We start from the raw sequence: 20560 nt of genomic DNA on the forward strand, positions 1-20560 counted from the left end.
GCAAGCTCTGGCATAACGTATGAGTTGTGATATGAACACTCCATACGCAGGAGCCGAAGGGATGTTGCCACAAATGAAAGGAAAGTTGGCAATTCTGAATGAAAATTCATCACGTTTGTCGTAAAGTCAGCAAGTAAAGGAGCACGATTTTTTTCCATTGGAATGCCGACCGTTTGTTGAAAACCATGTCCACCACACTGCACAAATATGTTGTCGATTAAAAATTCCAGCATTTTGTAAACATCTTCCTCTGTATATTTGGAAAATGGTATGGATTTATTTTTTACAAAGTATGAGGAATCTCTACCAAGAACTATATATTTGTATCTAGGTGTACCATCTTTTTTGGAAAAACAACGATGTATAATTTTTTTAAGTCGGGATTTTAACTGATTTTGATTAAACCTATTTATTAGAGTTGAAATGAAGGGAAATTTTAAACTTCCTTAAAAAACATAAAAATGTGAATCCTCTAACTTAAAATGAATAACAAGTATTTAACCTTAATGCCTTTAGTTACACACCGGATATACGAAACGGCCCGCCACTAGAAGTCAACGCCAAAGACAATAAAATAAACTATGTGCATACACGGGTGGCGAAAGATGATACCATCAAGAGAATCAAACAATGGGCTGGTGCTAAAGAGATACAAAATAGACTGTATTACATGTATCAAAGATTGTTTAAATTATGCGCCAGTTAAGCGAGTATGTTCGGTTGCCAAGAGAATTATCAAGACGCATTGCCTTCCATAAACTTCCAAAATTACAGCTAACAAAACACGACGGCAATATTCCACACAGACAAGAGTATTGAGCAATTAAAAATACATTTCACTTACAGATTTCCAAAAGTTTAAAACTATCTGAAGACCTTGCTCCCAAATTAAGCATTACAACAGTATCGGGATTCGCCTTAACAAATCCAATAGCCTCTTACGCCAGTGATGCGCTCATACAAATACACTCGATCCTAGATTTATCGGCTTCACTTGATACCGTACAGTCTTACCGTAATTTTGCAACTATTCAAAAACTATTATCAGTGGGCTATACTTTATAGCGACCAAATTAAGAAGCTTATGGACTTGTCGTCTCACAGGTTATTCTTTCCAAGTCTTGATACAATAGCTTAGGCAACAATCGCATTACAGATGGCTGATCAAAGATCACTTTCAAACAATTTGGGCGTACACACCATACCAGTATTTGCGTTAGCGCCACAAAATAACGATAATAAAAATACACAGATATAAAAAGAGAATAATGATAAATCCGCAGCATCAATGCATTATAATACGCATCTCAAGTTCTCCTGAAAACTAGTATTGTAACAATAAATTCAAACTTATATATAAATGTAGATGGGAACATTCTTTTCGACGAAGGCGAACAGTACTCATTAACCAAAGAGGATCTTGCAAGAATAGCACTGAAATCGAATGCAAACGAGATAAAATCGATTTTTTTTTAATAAAGAGGGAAAAATCGACACTTGAAAACCACATATACACGAGTACACACAGAGAGCAGAAAAAACATCCTGATATACTCTTATACATGAAATTAAATCACCGTTATTTACAACAATACCAGGGTAATAAGACTATCGTGTTTACGTAGAATGAAACTAGCAAATCCGATACCAGGGAAAGACTCGATTTGCATAAATCTATTGTTAGGCACTGTTCACCATTGGGATTTCATTTACGAAACAAAACTCCCCGAAACATGCACAAGTCGAAATCGGATACCTACTTTCTGGACTAAGTCATCATACATTTGAGACGCAGCACACATTGCCATATAAAGCAGAATCTAGCGATTTATACAAATTTTGGAAGATTGAGTCACTAGAAATTACACCGAATACAGAAGATCCAACTCAGACAGAATACTTATAGAACAACATATCAGAGAACATTATATATGACGGGTCAAAATACACCACTAAGTAACCATGGAGAAGATACCACTATCAACCGCCATCAATCCAAGAAGGATCTCGATACAGAACAGAGAATGTCCGTAAATGTTGTAAAATCATCTACTTAATGGGACTAAGCATTCCAACCATGGTTTAATGTATTCAAAGAATTTCTCCATTTGTCACCTTATCATTAACATCTGTTCATTGTCACAGTCAACCACGGTAAAATGGATCAACATCAAGATAGATCGGAATTTACACGATACTTCATGTACGTTATGGCAGCATGGACCAATCTGGTTGCCAAATAAGGAAAACTGACCAGACGAGTACATAAGTGTCATTGAAAGTGTACATCTAAATACATTAATCGACCAAAACGAAGATCAAGGGATATCAGATGAAATGACTGAAAATGCAACTGGTATATCAAATAGTATCGACGTTAAAAGTATAATTCCTTAAACAAGATCGGGTGTATTATTGGTACGCATTGAGATTCGAACGAACATGTCGAAAAAAAAAGATTGAAAATGTCAGAGAGCAAACTAAGAATCACATAAGTCTAGCAGAAAATAAACAAAGCTTTTCTTGAACAAGAAAAAATATGAGCCTAGGATTTGTCGTTGAAGGGAAAGTATGCCATTTGCTCGTTGTGAAAACAACATCTTCTAAGTTCATCCATCTGTAAAGGCACTACGTCTTCGTTATATAAGAGAATAAAACATTCACAAAAGCAAATATTTTTTCCGTGAAAACAAAAGGTTACGATCAAGCTGAAATCCCTGGATGACGATAAGCAGTTGATTGTAGAAATGAACAATTGGACAGTGTATTTGTCATTTACTCAGAAAGAACCCGAATTCTTGACATTGGGGATTATCAGGTCATCTTTGACTTTGCTCTTATGTACTTGCCTTATTATCTTTATCTCAAACCAACCGAAAGCACTCTTTTGAGTACATGTCCGAATATGTTGACTATCACATGCAGAATGTTACACCTCTTCTAGCTACAAATGTTGAAGCTTGGTATTATGAGTCGTATTGGATTTATCATTATGAAATGCGTATTTAGGTAAAAGGTTTCTTGTGTGAAAGGGTTTGTCTTTGAACTGCCTTTTACTGACAGGACCACAATGTTGTTACGTCGAGAAAAGAAATATTAAAATTTCAATCAACTACTATGGTGGAGTAATTAAAGCTGACATATTACTAACATGGACTATGATCAGATTGATTTAAGCGTTCCCGCAAACCCAGGAAATTGGAAGTAAATCAGACTTTTTGATTTAGAGACAATGTCTATATATTGTTATTTTTGATAAGTTTATCTAAAAAAAATGACTAGAGACATGTACGGTGTTATGACCAAAAGCAACTTTTTTTAATGAGTATTGGGGTGAAACTATGGGAATAAGTGGCAAAAATATTTTCAGTATGTCTGTCACAGTTACCGACAATACCAAATATAAAATTGCTTCAATATTGAATATTAATATTTACTTGCAAAAATCATTTTTACATAAAATCAATATGAAAAAGAAACATTTTAAATAAAATTAAACTATAGAGATATTTTGTGAAACTGTGATATGAGGAAGTAAACTCCTGGTTTCTTGGTAATACGTATCGCTTTAGCAAAGAAGAATGCTACATCCAAGGTGCAGTAATTATTTACAATAGAACGTAATGAATGATTTCTAAGATATATCATAAATTATTTAATATTCAACAAAAATGTCTTATAATTTTTGAATGATATTGAAACATGTTTTGACTACGAATTTTCTTTGTCTGTATATTTTGTTTGGGGAGAATATCACAACTCACATCAAACCCACATTAGATGACAAGAAGAAATATATTGAGAAGTTTGTATTGTACTTAGGCGTTTACAATATATTGATCCATAATTAATTAGAATGATCAAATATTGACAATTTTATGGGTATATGGATGTGTTTTAGATTATTAACTGTTTAGGAACTTTAACAATTTTTTTTAGAATACATAATAAGCGCAAGTTATGTTGAACGTCTTTTTTAACCTTAAACTTTAATAAATCTAAGCCTAACGCTCTAGACAAATCAGCTTTCAATGCATTATTAATACCTCCTCTAAAGTGAGTGATTCTAGAGCTTAAATAATATTACATGAACTGTGTACCGTTTACGAAAAGACAACCTCTAAATGTATCTGGTGAGACAGAAGCAGATGCGCCATTAGCCACCACAATGACAGGATAAGTATATTCATAAAACCAATTTTCATTTTCTTTACATCATTTGTAACTTGGAATTTTAGCGTGCATTTGGCCTTTCACTGACATTTTCATTCCGGTTGGGTGTTTTCATATTGACAATTACACCATACCTATTCTAGTTATATTTTCCGGGGTTTTGAGACTTGGTTGACCACCGAAATCTTCGACAATCTTATTCCATAAGAATGCATTAACGAGTTGAATTGCATTGTAAACATTGTCTATCGTGCGAGCACTTAATGACCAGTATAAACCAGATCAACATGGGAGCTATATGTAGATTGCCCCCATTGTGCGTAGGTTGCTACAACGACTGAAATAGTTAACATTAAAACAAAAAACTTAAGAATATTTATATAAGGAAAGAAAAATTATTAGTCATGATATATATATATATATTTATCATAATATATTTAAAAAAGATTTGCATCAAAATGTAAAATATAGTCCACCCTCCCATTCCATATATAAGGTGTTATCAATGAACACTTGACTGATCATGTTTTCTATTTTTTAGGGACAACCCGTGGCTTAATTTACGATTGTTTAGAAACCAAATATTTAGTTCCGTTGATGATCTATTAAAGGTCGAAGTGTGTTTTCAGTTGGCGAAACCGTCATTTTTCCAGGGCCAGTTGCGTTTTTGTTTTAACTTCAACTATAATAATAGTCTTCAATCAGATAATGGCAGTCATAGATAATAAACTATAGTGCATAATGCTGATTGGATATTGATGATGTATGTATTAAATGATAACTGTAGTCATGATAAATTGCGATTGCATATGATATTGTTTTCGACTCGCCCCTTCTAATTGTAGTCCAATTTTTGTGAGCTACTACCTTTCCTCGCAGTGACAAAACTGAAAAAACTATTGATGTATCATTATTTTACAAATGATAAAATATGCTAGTTGTAAGTGTTGGTCGCATCAGAATATTTGCTGGGTATAGCTGAAATGACACGTGCAAAACTAAATATACGCTTATATACGTAATTATAAAGACCAATTTTGTCCAATAACGGAACAAATATATGCACGGGAATACAACCCAACATAACAAGTGAACAAACCACACAACCAATATAGTTGTTACTATTTGTTACTATTCAAGTTATAAGTATTACAGTGCATGCTTCATCAAGGGTAATATGAATTTAAGCTTTGCCTATGAGGGACGAAGAATTATGTACTCCAATTTGTTGACTATGCTCTGCCATGTTGTTAATGCCGATGACGGGACAAAGGAAATATGTAAAATTACTTCCGAATTATGATTTTAGGTAATTAATTTCCCAGCCCCCACTCTTTACATAGATTAAACATCGATGAAGCTCAATGCCTATTATTTTTTAAAAGAGAACACTAACATATCGTTCTAAAGAACTTTGTACATTGCTTACTGTCATAAACTATACAATTCTATAGTGCACGAATTGGCAATCAGAAGCTAACTTTCCCATGTTGGTTTCGTAAATTTGACGAAGAAAAAGGCTTATTCAAAGATAATAGTATCATTGTGACATTTAATGTGTTTAAAAATTCCAATGTGGATTAGAACTTCAAAGACTGTGAACATTGATGATCTCGTTGTGATCTTAATGACAGATCATTTTAAGTATATCCAATTAAGACTTGTGAATTGGTTTTATAGTTCTAACTTAATTTGGAAAGCTGCCATGGAGTCCATTCATTTTATGGATAAAAATAATGTATTTATCAAATACAACATTAATTAATTACCTTGAACTTGTAAGTCAGATTGTGAAAGTTGGTTTATCATATGTTTGTTGACGGCATTTTTAGATTTCTCAGTCTGAAGTTTTGCCTCTATTACGGATACATTTGCCACTAGCTCAGCAATTGTTATTTCCATTTTTGCTTTATTTGCTACCAATTTGTTCATTGTCTTTGTCATTGTTACAACTTCAGTCTCCAAGTTTGCAAGACGGGTGTAGGAGTCGTATTCGTTTAAAAGGAGCCTTTTCTCTTCATCATCTGTTCCCGAAATTGGTTAATAAAATAAAAGTCAGCATGACACTTAAATTAAAGCCATTTTTGATTTGTACATATCAGAACATGACGAACTTAAAGAAGATAAGGCATGGACAATGAAGTGTACCTTCAGACATCATGTACATAATTATTTTTATGTTAGCATTACATGTCTTCAATAGTTATATATATATTATTATCAATGTACTGAATCATATTTGACTGAATATAATTAAAACTGTAAATAGAACAATTCTTTTAATTAGCAAGCACTGCAAAATATTTTGTATTACAAGGCGAATACGGATTTGGATTTTGTTCTGATTTTACTAAGTTAACATTATGGTTTTTCAGAAACCTGCCTCAAAATACAAAGGCCCGAATTTTTAAGAATTGCAGAACAGTTGTTGTAGAAACAATAAATACAGGATGTTAACTTTACATTTCAAGATGAATTGTTTGACAGACATTGGATTAAGTACATTATCTCATTAAACATAGTAAGGTATATTGAGGTTAAGGAGAGGTGCACGATAAAGCTATATAAATTATTAATGAGTTCTTGCATGAATGATCTAACATGATGCAATTAATGACCTTTCACCTCAACATGGAATAAAATATTGAGAACTAGTCATAAAAATTATTCACATCATATCATCGAAGCCTTACTTCATGACAGAGCATACGAATTTGTCACAAGCCAAGGCATGATGAATTTTAACTATACTTTTATACATATCAGAAAATAGATTTTGACATTTTCCTGACAGAAGCTATTCTTGTTCATCTCTCTTCTAAGACAGTATTACTAAATAAAAATCGTTGCAGACGATATTTAATTTTACAAACAAAATATCGGCATTCCACATTTCCTTTGTCTAAAACTTCTTGATTTAAACAGACAATATAACACAAAACTGATTGACGAGAGTTATCTGTATTGGACTACTCTTGACCAATACATCATTTGCAATAACCCAGGCCGATTTAAAAAGTTGATAAAAATAGTATCGATCATTACGTGGTAAGTTTCATATTAGCTGAGTAATAAGTGGTCAGTCCGATATTATATCCAGTTGTGGACCATGATAAAGCCAAAATGAAGCTTAAAGCTAAAAAGTACCCAGAGTTATATATCAATTGTGCAGTAAAAAGCCAATGTTTTTACAAGGTCGTATATGACTGGAATGAAGAAAATTTGACGCTAAAATGCAGTATGCACGAAGTTATTTTGCCTTTACATAACGTTTGATAGCAAAGCAGACACATTCAACATAAGTATACTAAAACGTCTGGGTGTAGGGTGTATGAAGTGTTATATACCCTAAACTAAACTTTTAGTTAAATGCTTGTCTTCAACACTCTACAGAACAAAAAACTGTATATTCTTGTGTTACTCCTCGTAGACATAGTTCGCCCGGTTAATATATTATAATTACTCCACTCTTACCGTATTAACACACTTACGATTTGTTGGATGCCGCTTGCGGATCAGGATATCCTTACTATTCTGCAGGACCTGATGTCACTTCCGAATTATTGTGGAACTTTATATTGCAAAGACTTTTTATTGAGTGTGTGTGATATCTTGTTTACTTTAGTTTTAGTTTTTTCTATGTTTTGTTTTTTATTCTGCTTGCTACATTGAGCATGTATATCTCCCTGCTGTCTGTGTTTAGTTTGAAATCACATAATTGGATTTGTGAATTTTCCATCTTTTATGGTATTTTTGTCGATATCGTATTTAGTAGTAAGTTTACATTTGTGTTCGCTGAGAGCAAGCATTATCACAATATCGCAATATAATATTTTGCAGTATGAAATACAAGGATTTTTTATAATTTGTTTTCATTTCAAATTGTTTGTCAAATCGATCATTGCAAAAACATGATGTTTATCAAATTCGGATGATCATTATATCCTTGCAAGAACTATATCAAGTATAAGCCAATATATCTAGGTGATGGTTTCGGGGGCATTCACAGAAGACATTATGTTATCTTATATTGAAAAGTTAAATAAAAAAAGTACATTAAGTAAGTCTGTTTTTGTTTACGTCTGAGTTATATGTGGGTTCCTCTATAATTATATAGTTACTTGGGAAAGGAGTGGAAAAGTATCGCCTATTGAGCTTTTAAAATATTGAAATTAAATTTTGGATGCAGAGTAGAGATACCACGTGTCGACCAACAACTCTAGATAGTATTAAAACATGTGAAAGCAGTTTTAACTGATGTTATATTTGTTCATTCTGTAGAAATTCGTTTATTTCACTGAGAACCATTTTAACAGCTGACGAAAATTATTAAACCTGGTTTATAACTAGATGAGAAGAATGATTAAGTGAACAATAACCAAGTTCAAAAGTGAAAAAAGGATACAAGGACCTACATCAAATAAAATTGAATTTAAACGAATGAAAAAATATAAAGAATATGACCTCAATTTTTTGGCCTTACGGCCTTAGTCAGGAGCAATAAGTATTGAAAAGAAAACTGACAAGTGCTGACCCGCACCACAGAGACAAGGTGCTTTTCAATTTTTTTTTATTTATATGACTAGATGGCAGTTGAAAAACGAAAGCCTACATCAAGAATAAATGGGCAATCAAACTAGCGGAATTACACCGAATCTGACTTGTCTTTTAATGAACCATTCTGTAATCATTAGTTTTGGGTTTGGAAGATTGATTGATTACATTTGCCAATTCGTTTCAATTTTTGGCATCTTATAACAAATTTAAAGAAGTGATTAATTTAACATGCATTTAGATTTTCTTTTATAATTCTATAACTTCTACACCGTTTGAAATATTAATTGTGTACCAAATAGCTGAAAACCACAATGTTACTATTCCAAAACTAATTTTTTATCAAAATACAAGGGATATACAATCTGCTTGAGATTTAGAGTAATTTATTCAGACTGCAGATTGTGAAAGTGATAAAAATCCGTGTGAATCATCTGCACAATCAAAGTTTTTGACATTTCAAAGTATAGCAAGAAAACAAAGCAAAATATATCATATGAAACACGAAGACAACTGTACTATCAGCCATATTTCTCCCTAAAGCTTGTACTTTTCTAAGGTATTCAATGTAAATCGATCTAACTTTTCATTCGGTTTTCTTATTGTTGTTGTCTTATGGTTCTGCCAAAGTCAAAATCTAGGGCATTAATTATCACAATAATTTTAGTTAAGATATTTAGAATGCAGTTATTATGTTTCTTCAAGCTTTATTTATTGAATATTTCAACAGTATTCGACATATATACATGTTTCCTTTATTCACAAAACATGTTACTAAAGGCATATTTTTCTAACAAACGAAGTGTAAACCTCACATATTTAAATAATATACAGATTTACCCGAACAGATTTTGTTCGGAAATGCAAATACGCTGTTGCCTAAGTTGCCTAAATATCTAGTGCAGTGCAAGCTAGCTTGTCACAAATTGCCAGATTTTAATAATTATTAAAATATTTTATGTTTATTGGTGTTGGTATTTAGCTGGGTCATAAAATATCGCAATTCACATAAATTTTCAAATCCTGTGTTTGACAGCTGTAACACTTTTAGTGTCAATGTTATATAGCAGATAGTAATATAACGAGTATAGTTATGGTGTAGATGTCAAAGAGACAACAACCCACCGGAATAAAAATGTCAGACCAAGGACACCTATTTTTCTTCAATAAACGCAAAGAAACCCTCATAGAAACAGGGCGTATTGTAGCTAGTTCAAAACAGGCTTATGCACAGGTTCAGCGAAAGAGGGTATATCTTTTCCCTACGTTTGACTTCTGCTTGTGTTTTAGATACATATAAAGATACATTTAGCAATGTTGGAGGGCTACATTTAATGTTATATTATAACTATGAATGAAAACATTTCAATTAGGAATGTCATTGATATTGACTTTAGCTGAACATTAATAACATAATAACAATTCTATGGAAAGATGACCGTTATTTCCACTTTTATATAAAATATTCTGTGTACTTTCTGTTTTTCCTAGAAAAGACTCAGCATGCTGTACCAGTCAATACCATAGGTTTAATTCTTAAGGCTAGAACAAACAATATTGGCATTCTATTACAAACTTGATAGATTACTACAAGTCTTACTTCCTTACTACATTTCAACATATTAGATTGTGACTGCTAAATTAGTACGCACGATTCAATAAATTTTCGACATTCGAATGAAATAAAGAAAACAACATTTACCTTCTGAATTAGTATTGGGTTAATTTTGTTGCAAGCATTAAAAAGCGATCTTATATTCATCAAACATTGTTTAAAATGGTGTGATTTTACTCTGACTGAAGGTTTGAAATTTCAAATAAGAAAAATTGGTCTATAATAAGAAGAAAAAAGATCGTCATTTTGCTTCAGGCAATTATATCAAATACTTTATAGTTGTTTAAGAGGTTGTCAATAAATAAATCAGTCATATTTAATGATATTGGTGGCACAGAGTAAATTCTATCCCACTGTTTTTTTTTTATTATTATGTAATGTATACATCATATGCATGTCAAATAGTATACACAGTTTTATGGCTCATAAAACAATTCTTAAAGTTCCCTAACAAAGCAACCGAATTTTAATCCAATTAAACAGTTATCTCCTTCACCTGATTTCATTGTTTTGCTTTCTATGTGAAAGAGTAATTAAGGGAACTAAGATTCTAGAGGAAATCGAAAAAAAATGTAATCCAGGGACAAAGACCAGTCACGGAAAACAGACATACATAACAAAGAACATAAAGTTACTAAAATCATACAAATTAACAAAAGTAAATGAGCAACTCGCACTCCACTAAAACCTGGGGGCATGGACCAGGTGCACCGGTAAGGTAAGCGTCCTCTGCTTTTCTAGAAACACCCGCCGAGTTGCTCATAAAAAGTCAAGTCCGGGGTAGACGAAAGAGGAAAGGAAAACTATGAAACATTGAACATATCAGTTTGCATGACGTATATGAATACACCGTAACGATTCACGAGTTCATGATGGAGACCATAAAACTTTTGTAGTGATGACTTCAATCGTGTAGCAACATAACCCTCTTCCAGAAGCTTATTTGTTAGAATTCTAGTGCGATACAAAAAGTCTGCGTAGTTTCGGCAAGCACTGGCATAACGTATGAGTAGTGATAGGAACACTCCATACGCAGGTGCTGAAGGGATGTTGCCACAAATGAAAGGAAAGTCGACAATTCTGAATGAAAAGTCATCACTTTTGTCGTAAAGTTTGGTCAATAGTTTATTAAATAATAAATTAATAATTAATAAAGAACTTTGGATGATATTCATACTTTTCTGTTGTACCAACAGTTCGGAAACAGGACAGGTTGTCCGGGAATTGATTTCGTATTTTACAATTTTAGTATAATTAGTAGTTAAAATATGTGAAAATTTGCAACTTCGAACTCATTTTGCAAAACCTATGTTGCAGATCGAATCGATAACTTTGTGTTTATCTTAGCCGTTATTCAGTAAAGAGTACTTAGATATATATTGTAATATTCTACGGTGTCTTATCATCTCTTAATCAATAAAAATGCACTACAATGCAACCAATTTTAAGGACATGTTTTGTTCTGTGATTAAAAAGTCAAATTTTGTCGCAAAAAGTTCTTTTTTATATTTTTGAAATTCTATAATTATGATCATGTCTGCTATATCATTCTGTCATTTCAATGATATTTCTTATATGCTGTATAATATAAGGTAAAATACGGAATAGAACAAAATAAAAGAATAGATATATATCACATGTTTTACTTGTATTTTTAATAAGTGGTATTCACCTTGAAAAAAAAAACACTAAAAAGTTATACTACCAAAACAATATCTTTAATAGGATTTCATTGAATTGTTTCTATTGAGATATTTTTGTATCCCATTTATCAAAAATTTTAATTGATGATTTCTATTTAAACTATTTCCCAGAAATGATGAATGAAGCGCATCCCAAGTTCTATTCTGACAGACGGTCCATCATTGTTAACTATAGAAAAATATAATATAAAAAAGTATTCATTAAGTCGTCTCATATTACACTTGGAGTTGATTTATCTCCACTCATATGAAAAATAAACCTGTCAAACTTGCGTTGCGTTTCAACATATCCGTTCCTGATTGTTTTGTTGTTTTCTGGAGTATACTAAAGATTTGACATGGTTGACAGGATGATTTTATGGTTTAAAAAAGAGAGTACACCTAAATATAAATATGTAGTTTTTTAAAGAGATCTTTCCTACTTTGTAAAAAAAAATTCCAAATCATCTTCTAAATATAACGAGTGTGGATTGTATACTCTTTGTTGTGTGTGCGTTTGATTTCCGCTATAATCTTGTTTCTCTTGATTACTCTTTGTGCAGATTTTATTTACGGTTTGCTAAATTGCTTGTAGCAAGGTTATGTACTGTGAAAATATAATTGGCCCCGTTAATGTCTTAAATATAGTATGTATCTCTCCAATATGCGACAAATTCCCTTTTTTCCCAAATGGCTTTCTTCTGTAAACCATACCATGAGAGTCAGTATAATTACCTCGATATACGAGAATCAACGTTGCTTATAAACTTGTTTCCTTGTGCATATTTTAATTGTTTTGAAACGTCGTTTATTGCTATTTGTTTATGGCATTTTTTTTCTGTATTGTTTGGTATTCGTCTCTTTGTTTGCTTGTCTTTTTTATATAACAGTCTTTGAATGCTTGCATATTGTCAATGTTTGATAATGGTTACGATAATAGACAACATTAAAAGACCTCTAATACAAATACTATCTTACATAAAACTTTAAATTAATAGAACCTCTTACTTAAACTGAATAGAACTGTTCTTACCATGCCCTTTTTCAGAATGCAAATCGTTAAGTTTAGGTCAGTTTCATTGACAGTACCATAAACTATTCGAGTATTATTTGTATCAGATTAACTATATGGCTTATAAAAAGCATACTTTTATAATTTCAGTTTCTGACGTTTGAAATCGAAACTTTATGACAAACGTGATAATTTTGACTTCTTCTTGGTAAATTCCCATTTCTAAGTGGCAATACACCACACTTTCCAGCCTATGAAGTTTACATTATATGACCATGCTTGGAGAGATAAAATTATTTTATCTTCTACCGGGAATGCATGTGTTTAATATTGTTTTTTTTCCTAAATAATAGCACACCTCAACACTTCAATATGATAATGACCGCGCTCTTGTATAAATGCTGTGGATTTGCATTAATAAAATGCTTTTTATTTTGACGTTTAGTCTATACTTAATATACTAAATTGTACTTAAAATGTGTCCATACATAGGTCCTGCTCAAATAAGTATTATCATTTTCGTTTCTAATCATTCTACCTTGGTTCCCTTGATTACTCTTTCTATCTAATTTTTTTTTTTTTGAACGTTGTGTTATCGTGGTAGTGCGTTCAGAGAGATACACATATTATTTCGTTTGAATCTTCACATAAATAATTGGCCAAATGTTATTTCTTATCGCCTGATTTATTGCTTTGTGAGGTCAAATTTCGGCGTATATAATTGATAATGGCGGTGGTTTCATGGTAATTGTTATTACCTCAGTCTAATATTGTCAATATCTGATGTGCATCGACTACTTTCAAGCTATTTAATCCATTTACATCATGATACTTCATTTTTGTTGCCGGATTATACCCACTTACAATATGGAGGATGCCGCTGGCGTAGCAGGACATGCTTACCGTACCGAAGCACCTGCCAATCCTTTAGATATTTCGTGTGGCGTCTTGTTTCCCTTATTTAAGTTTTAATGGGTAATATTTTTTATTCGGTTTCTACATAGTGTACCTAGATCGTCACTGTTTCATATGTTTTTCATGTTTAGGTCATGTTTTTGAGTTTTACGTATTTGAATCATCCCACTGCTGACGCTTTGTATTTTGTTGCCAATATTATGCCTGAGAAAATATCTATTTATTACATTTTTTAAATGCATGTCTCAAAATAAGTTCATCATAAATGTAAACAGCAACATTAGTTTTAGGTCGATATCTGGTGAAGATTTTTTTTTTCCTTTAAGAGTATTATTATTAACTTTTAGCATATTTTAACACACTTCACATTACAGTAACATTTTAATCACAGTTAAGTGTATAGAATAATGCTTGATCACAAATATAAATAAATTGTACACATAAAATGTATTGAAAATCAATCACATCAGAGAAAAGAAAAAGAATAAGCAAAAAGGAATGTATACCTTAACATTAAGGAAGGCCAAAGAAAGCTTCCATGTTGATTCTTCAATTATTTTAATTTTTACTTTGAACAGACAACGCAATCGACTTTCCTTTGATTAACATAAGGTGGGCATGGTAAAGGACCGCACTTGTAACCTACAACATACACGAGTTTACCATTCACATCAGCGTGTCCCGACGGGATAAATTCTGGACTACTGTCTACACAAATGTAAGACGAAGCTGTGTGTGTCCTATGCCCTGACCCTAGATATCCCTTGTACTCCAGACTCCATCCGTCATAACAGGTTTGGCGCCCTGGAATCATGATAACTGATGAAGAAGTGGTTTTCCTGCAAAGGGCACATGGAGCATCCTCATTAGCTGCATTCAAGGCAAATTCGTTTCTTTCATATTCAGTACCATACAAAAGACTATCAGTTTGGACAAACGATTGGTTTGAAATTTGTGGATCATCTGGTAAGCACAAAAAGTCGGAAGGTCCACCACGATAATTAACGGAGTCTGCGTAATAATATAATTGTCCGGCTGTATATCCTGTAAAGAAAAATAACTGATTAGCTGATTTAGCTTAAACATGTGTAAAAGGTTTTTTTTTTATAAAAGTAAAAGACAGTTCAGTTTGTCAACGGTTCATGTTTTTTTCTGTTTTGTTTTTCTTGTTTTTATCTTATCTCTTTGTTTGTTATTTTTAGAGACATAGGTGTTTGTTCATGTTTTACCGTGCATTGTTATTTTCTTATTAGTTGTGGGTATGCAGCCCTTTTAAAAAAAATCGTAAGAATAAAATTAGTCGTAAGTTGTGAAGTCACAATACTAACCTCTATTATGACTTCATAACTTGCGTCTAATTTTACACTTACGTTTTTTGTGAAAAGGTCCTCTGGTTGTTTTAAATTTTGTCTGCTTCATTTTCTCTCCTTTATGTGCATTTTTACAACTTATGTGCTATATTACAGGAAAAATCGAGAAGAAAAATGATTTGAAGACAGAAACGAACTTTCTACGGACGCTTTTAATGAATCAAATATGAAAAAAGAAATATTTTCTTGAAAAGAATTTGAAAAAGCTACAATGGTCAAACTATAAGTGCATATCTGTCAGTTAACCAATCAAAATATGTGTATATGTGTTTGATAAGTATTTTTTAGAAATTTAAAAAACCCTGAAATCAACAAAGCGGACATATATATCTCTGTGAAATTTGAAATAACAATACAATTTTTAATTCAATTACCACGGTATACTAATTCCGTATCCAAGGCATCACAGACTGTTCTACCCCATCGGACATAAGTTGATCCTTGACCTAAAGAAAGTAATAAGATAAATGTTAACGTTAACGTATTTCATGTTTTATCGTAACATGTTGTTACGATTGTAAGTAACAAAATCAGTCTTAATATTCTTCTCAATATATAAAGTAAAACCAACATAGTACGCAACCGTTTCATAGATATAATGCTTAAAGCGGTCGATGAAATATTTTATTTATTCCTCCAATAAACAGTCTTAACGAGTTTAATAATTACCTATAACTTTTGAAAGTAGATATCCACAATAGAAACTGATTACAAAAACATTGATATAAATTGAACAAACTCTAAGTAAAAACAAAACTAAATTGCTAAATTTCACGAATTGTTTTAATCTAACTTACGACAAAACTGATATGACTATTCCTTATTTTATTTTTCACAAAAAAAAAAACAACAAAAAAAAAAACAAAAAAAAAAAAAAAAAAAAACAACAACAACAACAAAACCAAAAAAAAACCAAAAAAAGAAAAATAGGCACGTGCTATTCACTATTTTCACCTTCATCTTAATGCTTTAAGAAACGAGATACTATAAATATTGTATTCTTAGAATTGTACAAAAATTAAAAGGAAATACAAAGGAAGTTTCAATATCATAAAACCAGAGATTTCAACTGGAGTGCAATTATGTCCATTAACAATTTATTATGATCTTTTTGAGAAATATCAATGTGCCTATGCGTTATTCAAATGATTAATTTTCCAAAACTTAGTTGAACATGTTCTCCTTGTGATCAGTACAATTCAGCTTGTCTGCATCTGTAATGAATAGTTTTGCTTTTACTACGAACTTTTTGTAACAGCTAGTTTTGGTGTCTTTAAAGAAGCATGAATTGCTTTACTGAGTACAGCCCTTACTTCAAAGGTGTACTTCAAATGTACTGTTTGGCGGCTGCTATTTGTCTGTTTTAATCCATGTTTCTCCAACATTGTTTTGCCAAAATGTTGGAGAAACATGGACACCTGTCATTTGTACCTTGCAACTATTGCCTCTGTACAAGAGTCATAGAAGTATACATTTTTAAAAAGAAAATAAAATTTTGGATTGAAACAGCTTCAAATTTATTATTTTTTTTATTTTTGAATATAATTCCTTAACACGTAATTATTTTTTCAATATTCATTCCAGGCTAAAGTATGCACTTACGTTTATATGTCTTTCATTTTAATTATACTATACGAAGATTGTACTTTACAAAGTGTTGTTAAAATGATAGGACGTTATTTGTTTGGTGCCCCTACATAATTAGGGATCCTTGGACAATCCCATTCGGTGATATCATGAAGCCATTCTGTCTAACAGTGTTTAACGAAAACACGCTTCAGGTACGTACTGAGAACTAATAATATATACTCGCAACTTTCTAAACCACCCCTGAACCGGAATAAATATAAGATGACATCATATAATCTTTTATTTCGTCAATGTATACATTTTGTCTACATTATTATACTCTCTTGTATATATTGATGATCAAAAATACAACTTTTAGGATATAGCCTCTCACTGTTACACATTTTACTGGTTACCTTTAATGGATAAATACAAAGTATGTAAATTCAGTCAAAGCCCGACCTATTTTGATGAGCACGTCGTCCAATCTCCTGAATACAAGGAAATATGAGTCTGTGTGCGTAGAACGTTTCCAGATAAGTCCTTATGTTCTTAAAGATTCAATTAATAAAGAATCGGTACATATATTTTAAACTGTTCTTTGTGTTTGGTTTGGTATTCCGACGTATATTTAAAGATTCAAAAAAGTTTACTTGTAATGAAATAAATAAGAATTAAGTCATAAACATATTTATATTTTTTGCGGTATCATCAATGACAAATATTTTAACTGGTCTGATATCATTGCAGTAAAAAGCTTCACAATAATAACATTGAGCTCCAATCACAAAATACCAATTAGCAATTGTAATTTTTAATAAATAAATACAAAATATTTGGGGTAAAAAGGTATTCATTTGCAGGGTCCATCTTGTGGGCATAGTTGACGTAAGTAATCAAATCAATTAACGGTATGATAATAGTTACATGCATTATCATAAGACACAGTTTACTTTATTTTAAAGGATCGATATAATATAAGTTGGTGAAATAGTTTCAGTATTGGGGATGACATTACGATATTGAGTAGTTGAATAGATAGCACACTCGAATGGTAAAACACAAATATATTGTATGCTATTTTAAGTAAATCATTACAAACTATAAAAAAAAATATTAAACACCTAGGCGTCCTTGTATTGCAAATGGTGTTGGATTTGGCTGGGAAATGTAATTACGTTTTAGGAAGAGTAATCAAGGGAACCAATGTTATAGCGGTAATCAAAAGAAAGAGACAAAGACGAGTCATGGAAACAGATATACACAACAAAGAACATAAAGTAATAAAAATCATACATACAAAGTAACAAAAGCAAATGAGCAACTCGGACTCCTCTAAAAACTGGGAGCATGGATCAGGTGCACCCGTAGGCTAAGCGTCCTCTGCTTTTCTAGAAACATCCGCCGAGTTGCTCATATAAAGTCAAGTCCGGGGTAGACAAACGAGGAAAGGAAAACTATGACCCGTTGAATAAATCAGTTTTCATGGTGCAGATGGATACATCATAACGATCTACGAGTTGATGATGACGACCATAAAACTTTTGTAGTGATGACTTCAATCTTGTAGCAACATAACCCTGTTCCAGAAGCCTATTTGTTAGAGTTCCAGCGCGATACAAAATGTCAGCGTTGTTTCGGCAAGCTCTGATATAACGTATGAATTGTGATATGAACACTCCATACAAAGGTGCTGAAAAGATGTTGCCACAGATGAAAGGAAAGTTGACAATTCTGAATGAAATATCATCATGTTTGTCGTAACGTTTGGTCAATAGTTTTCCTTTACCATCGATTTCTAAGTGTAGGTCAAGATATGAGGCTAACTTCACAGTGTCTGTAGTATCCTTTATCTCAAGTTCTTTTGGGTTGATGCGATGTATCAAATCCCCGAAATTAGGATTGTTTAAAGATAATACGTCATCTATATAGCGGAAACTGAGATTTAAGGATATAGCCATACGATGTTCTTTTTTTCTGATCAAATCAGCTATAAAGTCAGCCCCATAAGAGTGAAGGAATAGGTCAGCAAGTAAAGGAACACAATTTGTTCCCATTGGAATGCCGACCGTTTGTTGAAAAACACGTCCATCATACTGGACAAATAAGTTGTCGATTAAAAATTCCAGCATTTTGTAAATATCTTCCTCTGTATATTTGGAAGATGATTTGGAAATCATTATATAGACACCATGCGCTCTTCTTTATCAAACAAATCAGAATGAACTGATTCGGGAATTGAGGAATTAATTAACTAATTAATTTTCGATGGACAACTGTCATTTCATCAACTGAACCTAGAACAAAGTTTTACAGATTGCTCGTGCTATTTAGTTGTTTTTCAGCTATTATTAAAACATTGATTGACCATCAGTTTACAGAAAAATTGTTGGCCTGAATTTCATGGGCATATATCATTACGTTATAACCGTTAGGATATTGGAGATGAATGAATGCTTGTTGTAGTCACATATGTTCTCTAAATACACATCTTGATATTTTCCGGTTGAAACATAGATTTTTCTCAAATATCAGGAATTTACGTAAAATCAACATTTTTTATCTCCTAGACAGAAAACAAACGGCAACAAACTGAAATACACTTTATACAGACACCATGCGCTCTTCTTTATCAAACAAATTAGACAGAACTGATTCGGGAATTGAGGAATTGATCATTATTTTTTCGAAATTCATCGTAATTGAAACGCATATTTTTATTTCTATATTGTCGTGCACATTGTAATATTTTGTTATTTTTAAATGCTAAGAACAATTAGGTGGATTAAAACAATAAAATATAAGAGATTCCTTTTGTATTTTGTTCATTTAATCTTGTTTTCAGTGTTTTCAATTTTTTTTTCTAATTCTGTGTCTAGCTTGATATCTAATTTCGGCACATTTTCAAACATATATTTTTCCCCTATGATATCATAGAAGTTGAATGGAAATCATATGATGTCGACACTATATAGAATTATTCGATAAATTATCCTCTCACTTCGATCAATAACAACGTTTATATGACCGATTATGAAATGTAATTGCTTAAAAATAAGTTACAAAAACCTTTTTTACAATACCAGATGTATGTGAACGCTTTTCCAAATCCACAACTGTCATGTTCAGTTTTGCAACTAAATCAAGAAGCAATTTGTTCTGCTGCTCTAAATGGGCCAAACGAACGGCGACATCAGGGTCGTTCAACAATAGTCTTCTTTCTTTCTGATCACCTTCTCCACTTGTTTGTGAACAGGAAATAGAAAATATCCACAACAGTTTCAACAGAATTTCCATTATGGTGACAATTTAGAGTATATAAAGTTCAACTGTGTTATCAGATATATTATGACCATGACATTCAATGTGACACCTATATATAAACATCTTACTAAATGACGTTATGACTTTGTTCTCTGTCGCCACGTCAATACAAGATTTGCTTATAATCAAAAAGTACATTCTAAACATTTAACAAAAAACTTATTAATTTAAAAAAAAATAGAAATGTAGTATTAGATAATTAAAATAAAGAACAAATAAGTGACACTATTTTCCACTGCACTCACGTTAATAAACATAATCCTTACGCTATAATGAACGATTCAATGGTACATTGTGGCATTACAGGCGCATATAAAACGCATTATTTCATATTAGACAAGAATAA

General features: G+C 32.0%; 1 protein-coding gene across 1 annotated transcript; it reads right to left on the reverse strand.

The window, feature by feature from the left end:
• Nucleotides 1-14492: 14492 nt before the first annotated feature.
• LOC148609514 (uncharacterized) lies at nt 14493-20238 on the reverse strand. The gene is made up of 3 exons (XM_088541546.1): nt 19974-20238; nt 15696-15767; nt 14493-14995 (listed from the first exon to the last, which is right to left on the reverse strand). Exons 1-3 carry the CDS (start codon nt 20185-20187, stop codon nt 14517-14519), a joined length of 765 nt encoding a protein of 254 aa, XP_088397672.1. The 5' UTR covers nt 20188-20238; the 3' UTR covers nt 14493-14516.
• Between the last annotated feature and the right edge of the window lie 322 nt (nt 20239-20560).

This window comes from Perna viridis, chromosome 8 (assembly GCF_037379345.1).
Source record: "Perna viridis isolate PV_CMFRI_1.1 ecotype Kerala chromosome 8, ASM3737934v1, whole genome shotgun sequence".
In the NCBI taxonomy this organism is placed as follows: Eukaryota; Metazoa; Mollusca; class Bivalvia; order Mytilida; family Mytilidae; genus Perna; species Perna viridis.

Bases quoted from the DNA above. Each gene is read 5' to 3' on its own strand.
- LOC148609514 (XM_088541546.1), bottom strand. From the start codon at position 20,187: ATGGAAATTCTGTTGAAACTGTTGTGGATATTTTCTATTTCCTGTTCA. The intron at 15,768-19,973 runs GTATTGTAAAAA...TACTTTCTTTAG, and splicing joins AAAGCGTTCACATACATCTG to GTCAAGGATCAACTTATGTC. The intron at 14,996-15,695 runs GTAATTGAATTA...TTTTCTTTACAG, and splicing joins TACGGAATTAGTATACCGTG to GATATACAGCCGGACAATTA.